The 19,977-nt window shown below is 39.0% G+C and overlaps 1 protein-coding gene across 6 annotated transcripts in view; it reads left to right on the top strand.

Moving 5' to 3' along the window:
* ARHGEF10 (Rho guanine nucleotide exchange factor 10) overlaps positions 1 to 19,977 on the top strand; it is a 118,853-nt gene that overhangs the window by 62,562 nt on the left and 36,314 nt on the right. For all 6 annotated transcript variants that reach the window (XM_032183911.1, XM_032183914.1, XM_032183912.1 and 3 more), the window contains 4 exons: positions 14,635 to 14,750; positions 16,460 to 16,587; positions 17,122 to 17,222; positions 18,203 to 18,324. In XM_032183911.1, the coding sequence (XP_032039802.1) occupies positions 14,635 to 14,750; positions 16,460 to 16,587; positions 17,122 to 17,222; positions 18,203 to 18,324 (467 nt within the window). The remainder of the gene's footprint in view (positions 1 to 14,634; positions 14,751 to 16,459; positions 16,588 to 17,121; positions 17,223 to 18,202; positions 18,325 to 19,977) is intronic.

Below are 19,977 nucleotides of genomic sequence, written 5' to 3'. Positions count from 1 at the left end.
CCTCTCATTTCTCTCTGTGGAAACTGGAGAAGAGCAGAATGATGATGATTCTGTGTAAAAGCAATAGGGGGGTCACCTCTTCCATTTCTGGAGAACCGAGTAAAGAAAGTTTGTATCTGCAGCACACTGGGTTAAATATTTCCCCCATTAAGGCTATTTACTTATATTACTGTTGCGATCAACAAGAATTCTGTATAGTGTCTGGTTGTGTCCTTGTGAGGATTACAAGTTGTGCCATGATGAGAAAAATGTGATTAACTTTTTTTCCCCACCAGAATCCTTGAATTCTATGACAGAAGACAACTGCCATAAGCGTAGTATCTCACTAGTAACAGCTAAATGCAAATGGCACCCTAAGCTTTCTACCACGTTGCAAGAAAAAATATTTTAAAGATGCAAATTTTACTTTGGGTGTTGCAGGAAAAGTAATAGCCGAATTTGAATTAATCCTGTATAGGTTGTAATATGCAACTGCTGAAAGGTTGAAAGGTTTTGTTAGTACCTATAAATCAAGGGTGTACTTTAGTACTGTTTTAAAGAAAAACAAATGTTGCGGGAACATTGTTTTCAGTTAGCAAAATCATAAATTTGCAGTTTTCTACTCAGTTCTGCTTTGTGTACCAGTCGTTTATCTCTGAATTTTAGAGGAGAATCCATTTAGGGGCTGTTCAGTTAAACTTTTTTTTTCTTAAGGCTTTCTTGTCTCTTGCCAAGAGATACTGTGTGGCCTGAGGGTGTGTGTGGGGAAAGCAGAAAAAAATCTGAGTTTGTTCTGCTATGATCCTTCTGTCTTTGATGTGCTTTTCCCTTACTCCTGTTATTCTCCCCTAGCACCATAAGTAGATTATGAGATCTTTTAATTATGAACATGGAGAAAGATTGAAGTCTCAGCTGTTTGGCAGATTCCTTATATTTGTACTGTACTTAATACTGTTTTGTCATGGGGAACAATTATAACTTGTGTTTGCTTCCTGTAACAATATTTAAAGCACAAAACATTTCATATTCTCAATTTTCAGGAAAAACATAAAAAAAAAAAAAAATAATCGTGTTTTATGGGATTTTTTTGAGCGAATCCAGCAGAGCCTTGTTCCCTGTATGAGTTAATCTTTGAAAGTCTGTGAGTGTAAGCCTCTGGCACCCCAACCAGATGGTTCCTGTAGAAATAGCTACCTTAACTTTGTATGCCAAAGAGGTCTGATGTGTTAATTTACTTCAGTGGAACCTTTTGCAGCAGGATGAAGTTCTTCCCCAGTAAATCCACATACTGTTTGTATCGGCTATACTGATTCTCCTCTACATCCCAATCCTTTTAATGGTGCTGGTTCATGCGAAGAAGCATAGACACATTTATGGTGTTGAAAAATTGAATTAATGGGAAAAAAATTAATGTTGTTATGAACAGGAAGTTTTGATTCACTTGTGCTGGAAGAATTGTGTCATATAACGGATTTCAGTAATCGGTATTTGAAGCATGTTTAAAGTGGTTATGAGAGCATTTGATTTGTTTTTACGGTAAGATATGAAAGATGGTATAATGCTAGGTGAGGTTGCAAAGTGCAAGAAACAAGAACTGTGCTTCAGGACTCAAAAGGAACTTGGCAAAGGGATTGTGTTATGTGAGGAGAACCCTAGGTAATAAATGGTTGAAAAGCTCAGAAGAGACACTTACCTTAATTACACATCTTCAATACTTAATGTCAATTAGTGAATTCCATTCTTCCATTCAGTTTTGTTGATACTTGCATCGACTTCACTCTATCTGCACTACTGACAGTGACAGATTCAACGTTCGCATCTAGATGACTAGTTTCATTCGGTTTGGTTTTCCTTTCTTTTTCTGCTTGCTTTTGCCCCAGACAGCTATGTGCTTATTATGGTCCTGAGGGAATGAACATCAAGTTTAAGGCCTCCTGAATGTTAATATTTGCTCTGTCTGTTTGTGGGTCAGTCTTACTGTTCTGTGCATTGGTTTCCTCACCTATAATACGATCTCTAGTCTGGGTGGGAGGCCTTAAGCAGTCAAAGTATCTCAGGCATGTAATGCATCTTGTGGAAATCTAATGGAGACCACAGTTCACTTAAAACCACCCACAGGTAAATCAGTATCTTGGATAATCCTATTATCTCACAGAAGAATTGAAAGAGTAATCCAAGGCTATTCAAGTACCAGGTATTGCTAACCTATTTTTTTTTTTTTTTTTTTTTAATGTAAGCATCTAAAGCAATCAATACATTTGTTTTGCTATCTTTTTCACCATTATATGCTACTTTATTCTGAATGTTCCCTAGTAGTTGAAAGGATTTACCTATTGGCTATTTCCTTGTCTTCATGTTTATTACATTTTTTTTCTGTTGGCTTTTGATGAAGTTTACTGCAGTGTTGCATTGTAATAAATGATAATCATTCAATCAAAAAGGAAAAGCCAACTGAATTTATAGAAAGAGGGTGGCAGGTAAATTAAATGCTACTTATCTTCTTGTGATGAAAAAGAGGGAGGGTGAAAGAGCAGTGAGCACAAATTGTTTTTTAATCCAGTCCTAAATATGTCTCCAAAAGTTATAAAAATAGGGTCAAAGGCAAAATTGTAACTTCTCGTTAAAATGTACTGTGTTCCATTCTAGAAGAATGAGAAGAATGAGATCTTCACTTAAAAATCACCCTTCTGGAAATAGAATCACTGATTAAAAAAAATATATATATATATTTCACAGCTCTTTAAAGGGGTATGTAGGAACAATAGGTAAATACACTCTCCAGAGTTTGTTTCTTAGACCCCAGCATGTATTTTTATGAGTTTGCAATTTCTGCAGGCTGTTGACAGATGGTGAAATGTGGGTTCTGTGCTGAGATGAATTTCTGTTTGGTGCTGCAGTGACAGCGACCACCCTGAGTTGTCTGTTTACTGATGCTCAGGGCAGCTCAAGAACAAACAGCGTGAGCTGTAAAAGTTTTACACAGTGTTTAATGTAAGAAGACTGCACTGTAAAGGCTCAGAAGCAAAGAGAGTGGCCTAAACATGCTGCCGTCACTGAGTGAGAAGCCCGTGCCTGTCAGCAGCATCTTGGCTTTCTGCTGCTAGTGGTATTCATTAGGAGTGATATGCAGCATAGGCTATTACTTAAGCAAAGAACCATTTAATTTTAACCATATGGCTAAAAGCTGAAAGAGAAAATGAGCAAGACCCATCTGTACAATATATATCATGCAGTGATGAGTGTGGGAGATAACAGTAAAATGAAATAAATGGTTTAGCACGTTTGAGTTTATGGCAGAGTTTTAATGTTATTTTTTTGTTGTTGTTTCACAGATTTTCAGTTCATTGCAAAAATCAAACCTCAGCTTCACTAAATTGTGATTTCTCTGCTTTCCTGATCAGTCTAGGGATAAATTTTACTCCATTTCCGCTTGCTTATGGTCTTGATCTCTGTTGTTTTTGTTTGTTGTCAGGCGTAACACAACACTGAAGTGCAGACGTGATTCTTCTGCGTTTCCTTCTGCTTTGTGCAGTCGGTTCATGTAGGTCTGTGAGTGTTACCAGGGAAACAGGTAGGGGTGTTTGATGGGCTACAGTGTATGAGCACTTGTGTTTCTGCCACTGTCTTCTTACTCAATGGAAGAACAGTTTTTCTCAAAAACAGAAATAATGCTGCTGCAAAAGCCATTACCACTGAAACTGACTTTTGCTGCTTTGTCCAATGAGAAATGTGGAGTTAGGGAAGGAAAATATGAAGGAAATAAAGCTGCTTTGTCATCACTTTCAGGCTGAACAATTATAATACATCATTTAATACTCAGTCTTGCTTACTGCGGACATTACACCAACTCTAGCATTGGTGATAAGGCTTTAAAATTATGATAATGGCATGAATTGCTAGGTGACCTAACTTTCATCGCTGGGATGAATTTACACTGGTATCATCTCTGGGATGATTTACACTGACAGTGTAAATCTTTGTTTCAAAACTAGTGAAAATAATCTGTATACTAAAGTAATGTAATGTGCATAAATGTAAACTATTGTTAATATATGTGAACAAAAGACCAGAGATTTTAAATAAATCTCACTCCAAACACAGCCTGTTCAGCCAAGCAAACCCAGAGACATTATATAGTTCACTGGCTCAGCAGATACGTGTTTTCAACTGGTGGATTATGCATAGATTAAATTAGGTGTTACATTTTTATCTCACCCACTTTAGAAGAGACTCCTTCCTTTGCTTTTCATACCCTTTTTAGTGGTTGTAGGGCTTTGACATTCAGCTCACAGAAACCTTTTTGTGGCTTGGCAGAGGTCTTATTCACATCTTGACACAGAGTAGTAAAATGAGTAGAAACTATGAGCAAACGAGTATGAAAAAGGGAGGTTGAGCTCCCTCACAGTACAATTTCCACATGAGTTGCAGATATTCTAGTCTCAAATTCAGTGGAAACCACTGACAGCCTGGCCAGCGTATGGTCCCTTGCAGACCTATCTCAAGATAGTTCGTTGCAGTACTATGATCATGTAAGTACATTCAGACATGCACTTTCACTGCCTGTTCATGTCATTGTTTATCTTCTCACATCCAGTTGTGGTAGTTTCACCCTGATGGGCAGCTGAGCTTCACCACACTGCTCTCTCGCTCCTAAAAAGAATGAGAAGAGAAAATACAATGAAAAGGGCTCAAGGGCAGGGATAAGGGCAGGGAGATTGCTTGCCAATTACTGTCACTGACAAAACAGACTCAGCACAGGGAGATTAATGTAATTTATTGCCTATTGATAGCAGAGTAGAACAGTGACAAACCAAATAGCAAACCAAAACCACCTTCCCCCTATCTACGCTCTTCTGCTTCCTCCCCCCAAGCAGCGCAGGAGAACAGAGAATGGGGGCTGCAGTCAGTCCCTGACACTTTGTCTCTGCCGCTCCCTCACGATCACTCTCTGCCCCTGCTCGCCTTGGGGTCCCTCCCACGGGATGCCGTCCTTCCTGAACTGATCCTGCAGGGGCTGCCCACAGGCAGCAGCTCTTCAAGAACTGCTCCCACATGGCTCCGTACCACGGGGTCCATCCCCCAGGATCAAACTTCTCCATCACGGGTCCCCCACAGGTGGGCGGCAGCTCCCCCCAAACCCCCTGCTCCTGTGTGGGCTCCTCTCCACAGGCTGCAGCTCTGGCCCGGGGCCTGCTCCCGCGGGGACTCTCCATGGGCCGCAGCCTCCTCGAGGCCACATCCACCTGCTCCACCGGGGGCTCCTCCACGGGCTGCAGCGTGGAGATCTGCTCCATGTGGGACCCATGGGCTGCAGGGGGACAGCCTGCTCCACCAGGGGCCTCTCCACAAGCTTCAGGGGAATTTCTGCTGTATGCCTGGAGCACCTCCTGCCCTCCTGCTGCACTGACTTTGGGGGCTGCAGGGCTGCTTCTCTCATTTTCACACTCCTCTCTCTGAGCTGCAGTTGCACAGCAGGTATTTTTTTCCATTTCTTCAATCTGCTCTCCCAGAGGCCCACCCAGTGTCACTCACTGGCTCAGCTCTGGGCAACAGCGGGTCCCTTTTGGAGCCAGCCAGAGCTGGCTCCGATCTGACATGGGGCATCTGCTGGGCTCTGCCCACAGAGGCCACCCCTGCAGCCCCCCTGCTTACAAAACTGCCGTGTAAGCCCAACACACCAGTTCCTCTCATATCCTTTACAGCCATGCAGTCACACTCCAGAGGCTCCTTGCAGCTTCCCTCGCTTCTTATGAGGTGGAGGCTTCTAGGTTCCTTCTGCCCTCCCGTTGGACCCTGCAGGTGGAAAGGGTGAGGAAAGAGCTGTAGCACCTCTCTGCTTTCATTCTACAGTCTCTTTGCTTCCAGGATTTTCTTTCCCCATGGAAACAGAGACAGGAACTTGAGGTGCTCTGACTTGTACCTGCAGTCAGTAGGTGGCCCAGGGAGGCACTTTGTATCTGTCCTCCTGGTGTGCTGCAGAGGAACTGGGCTGTGGGCTGAATTTCATCTATCAGTCATCCTGTTTCCCTCCCTCCTGTTCCCTACTGGTATAGCTGTTTCTGTCACTAGGAAAAATATTTATGGTGTTTTACCTCTAAAATTCCCTGCACTGTCAAGATTAGCTGAAGATTAATGTAATCCCTAAACCATGCTCACAGTGTATGAGCTACTTCTCACCCTCTTAAAAAGCTTTGCTTGTTGTTCTTGCATAATTTTACTCATGAATGGTATAGCATTATAATTGCTTGCATTTAATACCTTGTACAGTATTTGCAGTTGCAAGCTGCTGATTTTATCTGCACATTACTCAAGCTGTGTGAATAAGCAGGTTTGTGGTTGGACAGTAATTCTGTCCAAATTTTTGTGCGACCTATTTCTTTGGTGTTCAGATCTGATAGAATGAGCATGTATTGAGGCAGGTCTCAGCATTCATGCAGTTACCACTTAAGAGCTGGCAGGGAGGCAAAGCATGTTAAAAAATACTTGTCAGGATGAAGACTTGGACGATTTGTTTTCCAGTCTGTTTTATGTGTACTGGGTGGCACTGAGGACTTGGTTCATTATTCAGTGAGAATAAATACATTAAAAGAATTTTAGAAACTCAGATTATCATATTCAGTAATTTAGCTCTGAGAAATTACCTGTAGGTGCTTATATGATTAAAGTGCAATTAAGATTTCTTCCTTTGCAGAGGTTAGCCTGAGTAATGTCTCCTCATGTTTATGATAATGCTCTTCATGTTGGATGATGATGATGGTCTGTCCTGACAGTGTTGGTAATTAGGTTTGCTTGCACCGTGTCTGGATTTAGCAGTTCATGTTCTACTGATCTCAGGGTGTTTTATTGCTTGTCACTTAATATTCTGTACATGTTTGTGCTGCTTCTTCCCTGTACAAGACTGTTAATAATATTAATAAACCTTATTTAGGGTTGTGCTGAAAAGCTACATTGAGTACAGCTGCTCACCCTTTTACCGATGGCTGCCAGCTAAGCTTTTGTGTCTTGAGATCATTCCTCATTTCCTATTTACTTCAACTTCCCAACCTAGAGACAAACACTACCCTGTGAATATTTAGTTTGGATCTGAGAATTTTATGAAACCTAGGGTGAACTAGGTTTGAGCAACAGTCAGTGGCTTAGGTTTTTCAGGGGCATGCAACTGCTGAGATCATGAGTTTGATTTGGCATGAAAGAACAAATGGGGCTAAGACAAAAATCTGCTTTTCGTTTATGAACTTTAAATTGATCTATGGGCGTGTTTGTCTTCAGATTCCCTCCATGAAGATGGGTTTTGGTTCCCAAGCCTACTTCTTTGGTATTTTACTGGAATTTCAGTTGGCTATTAAAACACTCTCGTAAAAGAAAAAACAGAAAACAAACCCTACACGCATGCTTTCCTGAGGTGCCTATGGAAACAGGAACAATGTGTGTAAGCAAGTTGAAAGACACAGATAGGAGTGGTGCTGTGTGGGAGCTGTCAAGTACTCTGCTTACATAACAGCATGTGCAGGAAGCTAGTGGTTCAGCATCTAAAAATCAGGTCTCATCTGCTTTGTCACCGGCTTTCACGTTTGTAAAGAATTTTCAGACAGAAGGAGCTAGAGCTAAGGAGGCACTTTCCTTGTGTGCAGCTGCTGAGTTCATTTGTCGTCTTCTGTACAGGGGAAGTTTAGGAGCAGTGGGGCAATTGTCTTCACCCACCTTCCAGTGAAAGTGAAGTGTTTAATCACAAAGGTTTTTACAAAGGGAAGGGGTTTAGTATTTAGCAATGGTCATTACTACCAATCACTAAGTGAAAGACAGTATTCCGAGTATTCATAATCTTTTTACCAACTCTGTTGATCAGTTCTTAAACAGATGGCTTGTGTATGTAAATGTCATATGAAAGTCTTCTTTTCTACTTGCATCAAGAAAATTAGTTTCACTAGACCATCTTAGGGGGAATGTTTTTTTCTCTGTTTTTCTTGATCCCTTACCCAGAGCAGCTATAAGGCATTTGTCCTGTGTATTTTGCATTCCAGTGTATCTGTAGGAGCAGGGTCCCAATGTAGAGGAAGAATTCCTGAATTGCAGTACTTGGACCTTATTAATGCTTTCTGGCTTTCCTTCTTTAAATCAATTCTCAAGATCCTCAGAGAACAGAAAACTATCTTAACTTCTGATATAATTTTCTCTCTCTCTCCATTCTTTTCCTTCTTGAAGGTTGGCCATCAAGAACTGAGCAATGTGATGCTCTCAGTCCACTGTTCCTGTATGAGAAATCAGTGAAAAATTTCCAGGATAGACACGAAATCACATTTAAAACAAAACAGTGAGATAGTTCTGATAGCACTGAAATAGCTTTAAATGTATTATTGCTACATCATCATTGTTAACATGTTCAGGCTAAACTGTCTCAGACATCTGTCCAATTTATTATGAGGTGATCAAGAACTCATCTGTTATCATGATGATCTGCTTTCCAGCCCAGTGCACAAATTTCTCTGTGCTAATGTAGACTTAAATGCTGTGGAAGGGGCCTATCTTTTATTATTTGTTCCGAGAGCATGATTCTATACGATTACCAGTTTGTTATGCCTTCCTCAGACACAGCAACTTTTAAAGTTACCTCCCACATATATAACTTCTCCCCAGATCCCGGATGATTTTTATGCTCAAGATGAGGATTGAATCTTTTCCAGAGTTCTTTCCTTCACAACACTTGATGTTTCAGTATGCTGCCTGGATACACACAGATGGCTCAGTGGGAGGAAGCAATTTGAGTGCACTCAGCCTCAAACACCAAATCACAAATGGCAAGTCAGATTTGGGATTTATCAGCCTTTCAGCGTAGTCTGCAAATCTGGCACGTTCTGCAAGGGTGCCATTAACTTTGTGTTGCCCCTCAATAAAGCTGCAACTATAGTCAGGAAAATAGCCTTTCCCTGCTTTTATTACATGACTATTTGTGAACTTCCATCCTGTATACTGCACAATCTGACTTCAGGGCTCTGCATCTATCAGTTGAAGTAACCTCTCTGAGGACCTTGAATTTCTCTGATGCATCAGTTCTCAGTTCATGTCAGTATGTTTGTTTTTTTTTTTTTTTTTTCAAAGCACATTGTATTGACGTGTTGTGTTTTTTGAACCATAAAGGGAAAAGGTCATTACTATAATCATACTCAGAGCAGATCATGTCAATATTGGTTACTCTGCAGTAAAAAAGGTACCCAGGAGTTGGACTCAATGATCCTTGTGGGTCCCTTCCAGCTCGGGATGTCCTGTGACTGTGTGTGTGTCTGTTAACCATCTTCGGCTTAATATGACACATGGTTCAGAAATCTTTTCAAGAATACTTGTAATATTGAGACTATACTGGATGAAGTTTTTATTTTATTTACATGCCATTTGGATTTACGTGATATTACTTTCAAAAATCCCCCTAACCAGTAATTAAACAGGAGTTTGGAATTGGAAAGGACCACCTAAACCATTATGCCTGTTTACCCAGTCATTGATGCTTAATATATAGGTGTCTGCATCTACTCTAGGCTTTGTAACACTTTTTTATTTCCCATTTAGCAGCATAAATCTGTCATAAATTAGTAAGTCACAGCTGAGAATCAGAACACAGCCAAAGCTTGTGGAAGAGTTGAGTACAAGTAGCACATCACCACACTAAAATCTTTCCCTGAGTAATTCTTTGAGAGTGAGAATGGGGTGTGCTCCATTTGGGATTAAAATAACCAATATGCTCTTGGTGCCCGTGAGAATTGAAAATTTAGGGGAACCGGATGGACGGTGATCACCGGGGAGCGGCTGCACTGCCGGTACCCATTAAGGCAGCTGCTGCTGTGCTGGCTGTGTGCTGGAAGAGACACAGCTGCTGGCTCTGCTCCCAGGGCAAACAGCGTGTGGCCAGAGCTCTGCTGTGCCGTGCACGGGGGGCAGAGAGGGCTCTTCACAGGAAGGTCGGCTACTTTGAAAAGGGAAAACCTCCAATGCTGTGAGGGTTGTGAATTCAGCTCCTGTTTCCTCTTGGTCCCAAAGCGTGGCAGAGATCCTCTAAATAAAGATGGTAAGGGATTGTTTCCCCTTCTGCCCACACCCAAGACACATCTATGCGTGTATTTATGCACAACCTTCCAAATCCTAATTTTGCCTGAGCCAAACTGAGCAGACTTTAACCACACCCAGGGAGTTTCCTGCAGGCTTTGTAAATGGCTTGATGTAAATGGGCTAAAATAGTTTCTGCTACGCTTACAAGAATTACTACAGATCAGGCAAAACTGGTGAGTTTAAAGCTGTGGTTCTGAGCATAAGACTGAGAAATGAGCAGGTAGAAGTGTTTAGTATTATATTCAAATCACAGAATATCCCGAGTTGGAAGGGACCCTAAAGGATCATTGAGTCCAACTCCTTGGACTCAATATCTATATATGGGCTATACATGTATCTCAACTAATGATCAGTTGCTTTAATAAAACATTCCTGCCACCCCAGTTTTACTTTTTAGTTTTCACTTTTTTACAGCAAAAATTAAATTAAACGTTAACCTCCTTTCTTCCCTCAAAAATAAGTGGCAGGTTTTTCCCTTAAATCTGTCCTGAATACCTTTCAAAATAATGCTGAGCAAGGAGCAGGAGTTTTTTTGCATGAATTCCTGGTTGTTGGCACTAAACTTGACTGTTGCAGGGAGGTACGAATTCCTCTGGTAAGATCTTAGCAACAAAGGAGTTGATGAAAAAAAAATCCTGCTAACTTGCATGTGGCCAAGATTTCACCCTTGATCTGTAGGCGGAATGCAAAAAGCTTTGCCTCCGAAGCCATACAGAGGGTTATTGGCTACAGCACATGGCATTTTCTCCTAACACCATTCTGCATAACACGTAGGATGTGTAGAGCTGGGAAGAACCTTCTCTAGATTCCTGCTTTTTTTCCACAATGGGAAAAAAAATATGTTTTGGAACTTGATAATTCGCAAGAGTGGCTTAGAAAAGGGAAGGAAATGACTTTATCGTTTGTAAAACTTTTCAAAGTACAAAAAGCCACCCCCACACAAGAGTGTATCATCTGCTTTGGAATGAATCCAAGAGTTTATCTGTGCTCTCTGTGGAGGAAAGAAAGAGCAAACACCCACCCAAACCCGCCAGCAATCTAATGGTCAAGGAACATGTGGAGGCTGAAGTGGGCAAACCTCTGGCTATGAATTGAGAAACACATCTGATGAGCAGACTGCAGTGCTCCCCACCACCGTCACCACCTACTTCACCCAGGAAAAAACCCTTGGTTAGACAATTCTCAGCTAAATCAACTGATAGTTAACATATTGTTAGCCACCAAGGATCCAAGCAAGCTAATCCTAATTTAAAAGACATTTTGAGTAACCCTTGCAGGACCTGATTCAGAGATGAAATTGCTGTAACTTAGAACTCAGTATTGAGGCACAAATCGAGTGGTAAATTCTGAGAAAATTATTTTCTGAAGTGTATATTGTTATGATCTCAGTTATTTTTCCCTGTTTCAGTTTGTGCCTACTAAGGACCTTCAGGGAGGAATGATGATAGCCACAGCTATTGATTTCTTCCTTGGCTGACCATTACAAATTTTTCTTAATGTGACCATTTGTCACACATGAATATCAGAGATCAGAGGATGGAAGCAGGCTGTCTTTAATTATTGATTGGTTTGGTTTTTGGCTTTCTTCTCTGTGCTAAGAACTTGGTCTTTAATGAATGAGCCTGAATTGACTTCCGTTTGGCTTTTCTAAATCATTTCATATGCCAGGTTAGTTTATTTGTTTTGACATTCTCATTGCTTCCTTTTTAATCTTGATTTATTAAAATTGTATAAAATATGCATGATGCAAACAAAATAGACTCAGATGACAAATAGTGAAGGGGATTGAAGATTTATGCCTTACTCTTAATGCTGGAACTAGGATATCTATAGAAGCATTTGAAGCTCCAGGAAGAGGAAGGTAGAGAAGAGCTACTTCCAGGTGTGGTGGACGTATATGCTATAATGGGGAATCCAGTCAGTGTAAGTAGTTAAAGCTTGCTTTATGGCCTCAGTTGAAGCCTATGGCACAAAATCCTGCAGTATCTAAGAGCTGCCAGATTGCTTGCTTGCTGCCTGATTTGTTGCAGGTTAGTGTCCTGTCTCTGACCTGCTTTCGGTAATAAAACAAAATCTCAGGGAACTCCATGTTTATGAGGCTGCAAAGAGTGATCCTGGCTTTTAAACTTTAGAAATGGTGTAGCTGAAATTCCCTCGAGTGAAAATATCCATCCTATTACAAATGAATTCTCACAAACTTCCAGCTTTTCACAGCAAGACAGTTTTAAATTTTCTCTTGGATCAGACCCACAAGTATAAATTTTGGAAATATCTGTGGTAGGTTTTTCAGTGCAGCAGTTTGGTTTGTTTGACCGTGGGATTTATAAATGACAGGTAAATGAATGGACTTCTGCCAGAAGCTCAGCTAACTGCCAATTACTTACAATCACTCTAAACCTTGTTTTGCAGAAACTAACTTTTTGTTACAGAAATGTGGGGCAAGAATGGTTTCATTTGTGTTCTTTACAATGACAAACATGTTATCATGGCTTCCAGTCAGATTTCACCAGACTTCTAACACTGAACAGTCCTTTTCTTTACAAGTAGCCCCACTGAAATCAACAATTTGATGTGTCTAGGAACTAGCAATTCTGGTGCTTAATAATTTATAATTACTGTAGACATCCATTAGTAAAAGATTTTAAGCTAGCAGAAGAGGGATATAAGGAGAAAAGAGTTTACAGTTTTCAGGTATTGTTTTTATTCAAGTATTTGGACTGGAGAAAGTGAAAATACAGCTCAATGAAAGCACAGTCTGCCATTCCAGAAAAGTATTAAATTTTTGTTTTAAACAAATCATTTCTCAGCTGAAGATAATGTTAAAAACCTAAGAGAAAGCTCTTAGGACTACTTTGGGATTGTTTCTTTTTAATGAATGTAACAATCTTTTCTTACAGACTGATTTGTTTGTGAGGATAAGAAAGACTATATTGTGCCTTTAATTAGCATTCAGAACAGGCAAAGGAGGGTGGATGAAAGTTGAATCTATTCTGTGGTTGGGTAACTAGTAGTAAGTGCAGTAAGCCCTGATAAGTGCTCAAGGGCAATACTCCGAAATCCTTTCTTTTGTTCAATTTACCAAAACACCTAAAGGCAAGGGAATAACTTGCAATTTTCTGGGCATGTATAATATCTCCAGTTTATGTTTTCCTGCAGTGGAGAATTCATAGGTAAAGTAACCTGTAACATCTTCCGTAGGCCTTGTAATTTTACCTTCTAAGAGCATCTTTGTGGTCTGCAGTCCTAGGAATAATATCCATGTAATCCTTGTGAAATGAGTGTTTGGCATTACTTTTAGGCAGAAGCTGCCTATATACTGGGCATACGTAGCCAGAATTATATTTAAATCGTATTCTTGCCAGCTCAGGGTTGAAAACTGCTCAGGGTAGTTTGCTGCCCATAGACTAGCTTCCAAAAGTGTGGCTTGGTAAAGGAGCCATAGTTCAGATAGCACACTGCAGGAGCTAAATAATCTGCAGGGGGGTCCTGGGAAAAATAATCCTGCCTGATTCCTGTCATTCAGCCAACGGGAAATGTGCAGACTCTGTATGAGTCAGGGTGTGAGGTTTTGGGGGAGAGGGAGAGAGTTGTTTCTGCAAGAGCTGCGTAGCCATCCTTCTAACACGTCTGGGAGTCAAGGTGCTAGCAGGGCTTTGAAAACTTTGTGCATATGAATAGGCAGTTTATTCTACTAGTCAGAATATTTTTCTGAGTCACTGTTACTCTGCGAACAAGCATACTTATTGATGGCTAGGGAAAAATATTGCTGCTGCTAAGACTTGGTGCTGTTTTCAGGTCAGCTTCTTTCTTATTTTAGCATTATTGCAGTAGTGTTTCAAGTGGTTCAGTGAAATTGCAGATTCGTGTTAGAGTTGGGATGTGGGCATATGATCCTGCATTCTCGTTCTCTCAAGGTAAAACAAGATTTGAGTTTTAAACCATCATAGTGAAAGCTACAAATATATATTTTTTTGCTTCATCACATGACAGAAAGCAATATTTATAAGGGATGTTCAAACTAATGTGTAACAACAAATTTGGTTGTCGGTGCTAAGCAAAAATTCAGTATTACATAGAGGTTTGGAGGCCAGCGAGGCTTTGATATTTGTCACAATTCTCATTCATGCTTTAAAGCTACAGATGATGCTCTTCTTTCTAATAGATGAACAAAGTGAAAAAGACAACTAATGAACTGAAAGGAAATGGCTGTGGTAACACCTGTGTATATGCAAAGCTAGCATACAATAATATATACTACTATCTGTAATTTCCAATGACGCATTTTACAATTATCTGTTGTTAAGAACACTGGAAGCACCTGGAGCAACAAAATTAAATGGCCATGATAAATAAAACAATGAAGAACCTACTTGGACCTTGATGCATTAGTTGTTTTTATGATCCAGAGGGAGCAAAGCCTATTTAGATAAGCCTAATTTTCTCAGTGTTAAGAAATAATTACATATGTTAATAGTGTTATCTTTGCCATGCTTTCATCCTTTAACTGAGAATTACCTCTTTTTATTACATATAACCTTCTGTTCTTATTCATTTTAGACAAGCTGTATATGGGACCAGGGCAACTATACCATGATCTGCAGAACCTTTTGCATGACTTGAATGTAGTTGGTCAAATTAGTCAATTAATAAGCAGCCTTAAAGGAAACTATCAGGTAATAAACAAAGCTGGGTTTATTTTTCAAATAAGTTCCTGTTGTAAAGTAGCATAATTGTTTTTCCCTAGGGTCTGTGCAAGACCTTATGTAATTCTCTCTGTAAAGAAATCATGTTTAGCTCCAGTAATTCATTTGCTTTTAAATGTTTAGTGTTATAAGTAGATTACAACTGTCTTTCTAATATTGATCTACTTTGTTGTTTTGCAGTGTAGGTGGATACTACAATTGTCTGCATTTCCTCAGTAGCTGATAAGCTTATATGGAAACAGAATTAGGTTTTGATCTTAATATATTGGATTCTTACAGTTAGACAATGTAGTAGGAGGGTGTTTTTTGGAGAAAGCTCTTGATACTTGTACAAGCTTATAATCCTAGCTTTCAGGATGGAATTGTGCTTAAAACTGAGTGCAAATCACAAAAATATTAATGGACGTTCAGAGGAATTCTGAAAGCAATTTGCTTTGATTTTTTTTTTTTTTTTTTGCATCCCGTTCATTTAGCTTTTATTCTGGCAAGCAGATACAGCACCTTAACACTGAATTTCAGAATGCATTCTCCACATTCTTAAGACTTAATAAATAAAGATTTTAAAACTCTTTTCATTTTAAAACTCTTATTTGACACCATAGTATATAAATGCATGTGAGTATGTATATGAAATCTGAATTTCTTAGGATATCTTACCTTCAGAATCAAGGGCATTAAATAAAACACAAAACTTTGTGAAAACGTGTACTGCAAAGGAAGCTTTAGGAAGCAGTACTTAAGTTTGGACAAAATTTCACCAGGATTTGGAGGTGAATTTCAGCTGCATTATTGGAAGTATGTGTGTATCAAATACTATGGGACTTTCACCCACTAAAATATACAAAACCTCTCTACCTGTGCTGCCCGTCAGAGCCAACTACCTTTTAAAAACTAAAAATGTGATCAATGTTTCCAGGTTGAGACATGTAAAATAATTAGGACAATTTAGATGAGGTCAGCTTCTTTATTTTTAAAAGATACTTGAATTTTCATAAAATTCTAACTATTGGCATTTCATGTGCTCTTGTGTATAAATAGCTTGTTACTACTGATGCTTTCAGTGTCACTCAGATCTGCTTGCCCTCTGTGACTGAACACTGAGGTTGCAGAGGGTGGTTGTTGCAGCATCCTACCCAAGCAGATTGCATCTACACAGAGCTTTTGTGATGGCTACGTAAATATTTTTGCCTCAAAGATTTGTACAGAAGCATTGGCAGTATGTTTTATAGAGGTTTTCTTAAGAACAGAAATTTCTTTAGAACCATTTGAATTCTGGGGGGTTCTTTGTAACTATTCATTGAAATGAAGTAAAAGGGTTTTGCTGCAATTGATGCAAATTCACATTTCTTACTCTGACAAATGCTTGGGAGCATAATTTACGTATTGTCAAACTGAACAGTGTGAGAGTAAATCATCACATAAAATATGTTAACAACCTGTCTACAGATACTTTTGAGATATTTTTACAGATATTTTTGAAACGTTTACAAATCTGGCTAAATTATCCATGACCTAAATGAGATTCATTAGTAACTAAATGAAATTCATTTAGTTCATTATCCAGAACTAAATGAGACCCAGGTGCCAGGAATTTTTTGCTGATATGTGGAGATTACCTTAGTTTACTGGAAATAGGTCAGTAAGTGGCTGTTGAACCTTACCTTTTTTTATTCTTTCAGAACTTAAACCAATCAGTAGCCCATGACTGGACCTCAGGTTTACAAAAACTGATCTTGAAAAAAGAAGATGAAATCAGAGCAGCAGATCGCTGTAGAATTCAGCTGCAGCTTCCAGGAAAACAGGACAAGTCAGTAGTAATCTAATTTGCAAAACTTTCCAAATGGGTAGGGATGTACCAGGAAGGATTTGGGAGTTGTTAGCTCTTTCTGCTCTACTCTCTGTAAGGTTAGCCTCTCACTTCTGCTGTCGTGCCACAGTGTTGGCAACTTACATGTTGCAGGACAGCCCTGTAGTTTTTCTCTTGTTCCTCAGCTTTATGTTCTTGATGCAAGATGAGAGATGGGAGTTAGAGCAATGAGAGTTAACAGGGAATAGCCTTTGTTATTTCAATTCACCAAGGAGGATTGTTCTTTTCATACCATTTCATGTGAAGGGTGGGAACAGGGGCATATGACATATCATAGCCTGCATAGCCTCTGTTTCTATCATAGCTGTCTTTGTCTAAGTATTAGAAAATAATGGAATTTCTTCTTGCTCAACATTTCTAGCGTTGACTGTATCTCTTTGTGCATTTGGAATGGCCTGTTCTGTTTTTTTGTTTGTTTTGTTTTGCTAGTTTGTTTTTAATTTTTTATTATTAATTTATTTATTTGTCTTGCAGGTCTGGGCGGCCTACATTCTTTACAGCTGTATTCAATACATTTACCCCTGCCATCAAACAGTCTTGGATCAACAATTTACAAATGGCTAAACTAGCCCTTGGTAATTCTTAGTTGCTTACATTTCCTGTCAAGTTCTCAATGTACAGTGCAATTCTTTTCTTAGATTTTTTGGACAAAATTCTATCTGCAATAAAGTAGGTAATAGTGATTGTGTATCATTACAAATTAATGAGGATCTAGGCATCAGGGACACATTAGGATCTGGACATCATTGTCAAGGAATATAATTTCTACAGTATTTTAATGAAATCTGTGATAATCATTTCTAATTCGAAAATCAAAATTGTAATATCAAAATCAAAATGCACTAGAGGACAGACAAGTGAGAAATTTACTTCATTGTAAATTTATTTTTTCAGATCTTACAAACCTTTCAACCATATGCCTTTCAGTTCAAATTCCTGTGTTTTAGCTCAAGAATGATTTTAGCTAGGAAATGGCAGAAAGGTGTTGGGTTCGTGTTTAGCTTTCTGAGCATGAAATAAACATTTATGCAATTTTAATAAAACATTTCCCTAGTTGGATACATGAAACAAGTTTTTATTTTGAGGATCCTTGTAATTATGATGAATAGTACATGGCAGTAATGTCACTTAACTGGCAGAGCAGTGGTCATATTTGCAGAAGATAGATTTGCTGGAATCTGAGGAAAGGTTTGGTGGTGTTCAAGCATTCAAAAGGGAAAAGGCAAATGTACCTTTTCCTCTTTTAATAACCTACTGACAGGATCATTGACTTATGAAAACACCATTAACAATTCACTAGCATTAGGTGTTTTTTTTTGTTTGTTTGTTTTGTTTTGTTTTGTTTTTTGCATTAATGATAGTTATGTAATCTATATCAAATTTCTGCTCATAGTTGTAAGTTGTCATTTATACCAACAGAAGTATATATGGCATGAGAAGAGCCTGGTCATTATTAACCAGTTCTAGAATTATTTTCTAGTTCTGTAGAGAGGTGTAAGCGATTATTCAGTAAAAGTATCGTGAGATGTTTGTTGCTATTTTCTTTCCATTACAGCGGAGGATAACCTGTTAGGTTGGTTCTGCGTAGAAGATGATGGGAATCAAATCAAAAAGGAGAAACATCCTCTCCTTGTTAGACACATGCCAGTGATGATGGCCAAGCAACAGGAATTCAAGGTGAACAGAAGTGATATGCAAAATTACAATTGCCTTTCTTCAGTGATCTCTCTTTTAAGGAATACTGTATTGTGTGTGTGTGTATATACATATATTCTCGTGAGTTACAGTTATTCTTGGATGTAAGACCAATAGCAATACAAGGTCCAAGAGGGTCTCAGGAATGAACAATACCTGCAGTATTTAAGACTTCAGAGAACATGGTATTTAGTTTTATATTATATGAATTTTATTTTCAGGTGTAAGCTCATCACTCAATGAAAGCAAAATTAGTAGGAGTTTTGAACTTATCTCGAGGTTTCCAAGTGTTTATTTGAAGCTCCAGAGTAAACCTCAGTTACAATTGGGGCAGAAAATTGATCTCCTGCTCAAATTTCTGATTTGAATTAATGCACAGAGAGCAAATTTTAAAATGTTTTTTTTTTTAAATTATGCTTTATGGGGTCATATATCAAATGTAGTCCTGTTCTGAAAGGTGATGCAGAAATTGTGTTAATGGCTCATTTTCCAAAGTAATCTGTTTGAAGTCATATTTACCACTGATTTTAATGATGAAAATAAGTACAGCATGTCAAAGCTAGTAGATGAAAGGAAAGGGTGCTGGATGCTGTTTTTTCCTGTGCATCAGCAGGATTTCTATTGAGTATCAGTTAGTTAGGCTTGTACAAAAAGACTGATGGAAATAAAATTGTATATGTGTGACCAGAATGACAGTGTTTAATGTTATAACATGAGTACTGCTTGAAGCCTGAATAGGTCTGCAGATTCTTGTTGCTTGGACAGTCTAAACAGGAAAGAAGTTTATCTGAGAGCTTCACTGCGAGTATGAGTATACAGGGCTGGATGTTAAGGGGCAAATTGCTAGCTGGACATGCATTTGAAATGTGTAACACTTTTAAATGGGGACATGCCTATTATCCTGTGTTTTGTTTTGTTTTTCCAAGCAGAGCTGCAGTTGCACCCAGTCTGCTGAAAGTCTCTAGTCTCCCATACAGCCATCATCATTCATATCTTACTAAAACCTCAGATTTATCATTAGTGAATACTTTCTAATGTCACCATAGGTAAATAACCAAAAGAATTGATTTTTTGTAAGGGAATGTAAAATACTTACGTTTCCATAGAGCTAGGCATTTGCAAATTCTGTAGGGCCATGCCAGCTGCCTTGAAAGCCCAGATTTAACCCCTGTAATCAAGTTACAAGAGGATCTGTTTGTTTTGGAAAGAAGGGGAGGTCAGTTGCCCATACAGGTGTGTAATGGTCTTTGCTATCATCACTTCAGCAGAAGACATTGCATGGCAGAGTTTGCCTGAGCTTCAGGTCTGCTCTGCCAGTTTTACAGCTCCTAAAGAGCTGTGCAAGCCCAACTGTTACTCATGATGCTCTTAAGGCCTTGATGTTAGTGGATGAAATCATCTAAGTATTACTTGTGCTTTTCTGCAGCTTCAGCTGCAGTTTGGATTAGCTGTCTCAGCTAATCAAATCAAATCGCCCTTGTGAGAAGATAGTTGCAGCATGTGTTAAATGAGACAAGCTAAGACTGGCATAGATGCTTTTTTTTTTATTTATTCTTTTTCTGATCTTTCTGTCTTACACATGTAGTATATTGCTTTGGTGAATACAAACCATCATTTTTACTACTGCTATTCACT

The sequence above is a fragment of the Aythya fuligula genome, chromosome 3 (assembly GCF_009819795.1).
Source record: "Aythya fuligula isolate bAytFul2 chromosome 3, bAytFul2.pri, whole genome shotgun sequence".
NCBI lineage: Eukaryota > Metazoa > Chordata > Aves > Anseriformes > Anatidae > Aythya > Aythya fuligula.
The sequence above is the reverse complement of the archived record's forward strand: the minus strand, read 5'-3'. Positions and strand labels throughout refer to the sequence as shown.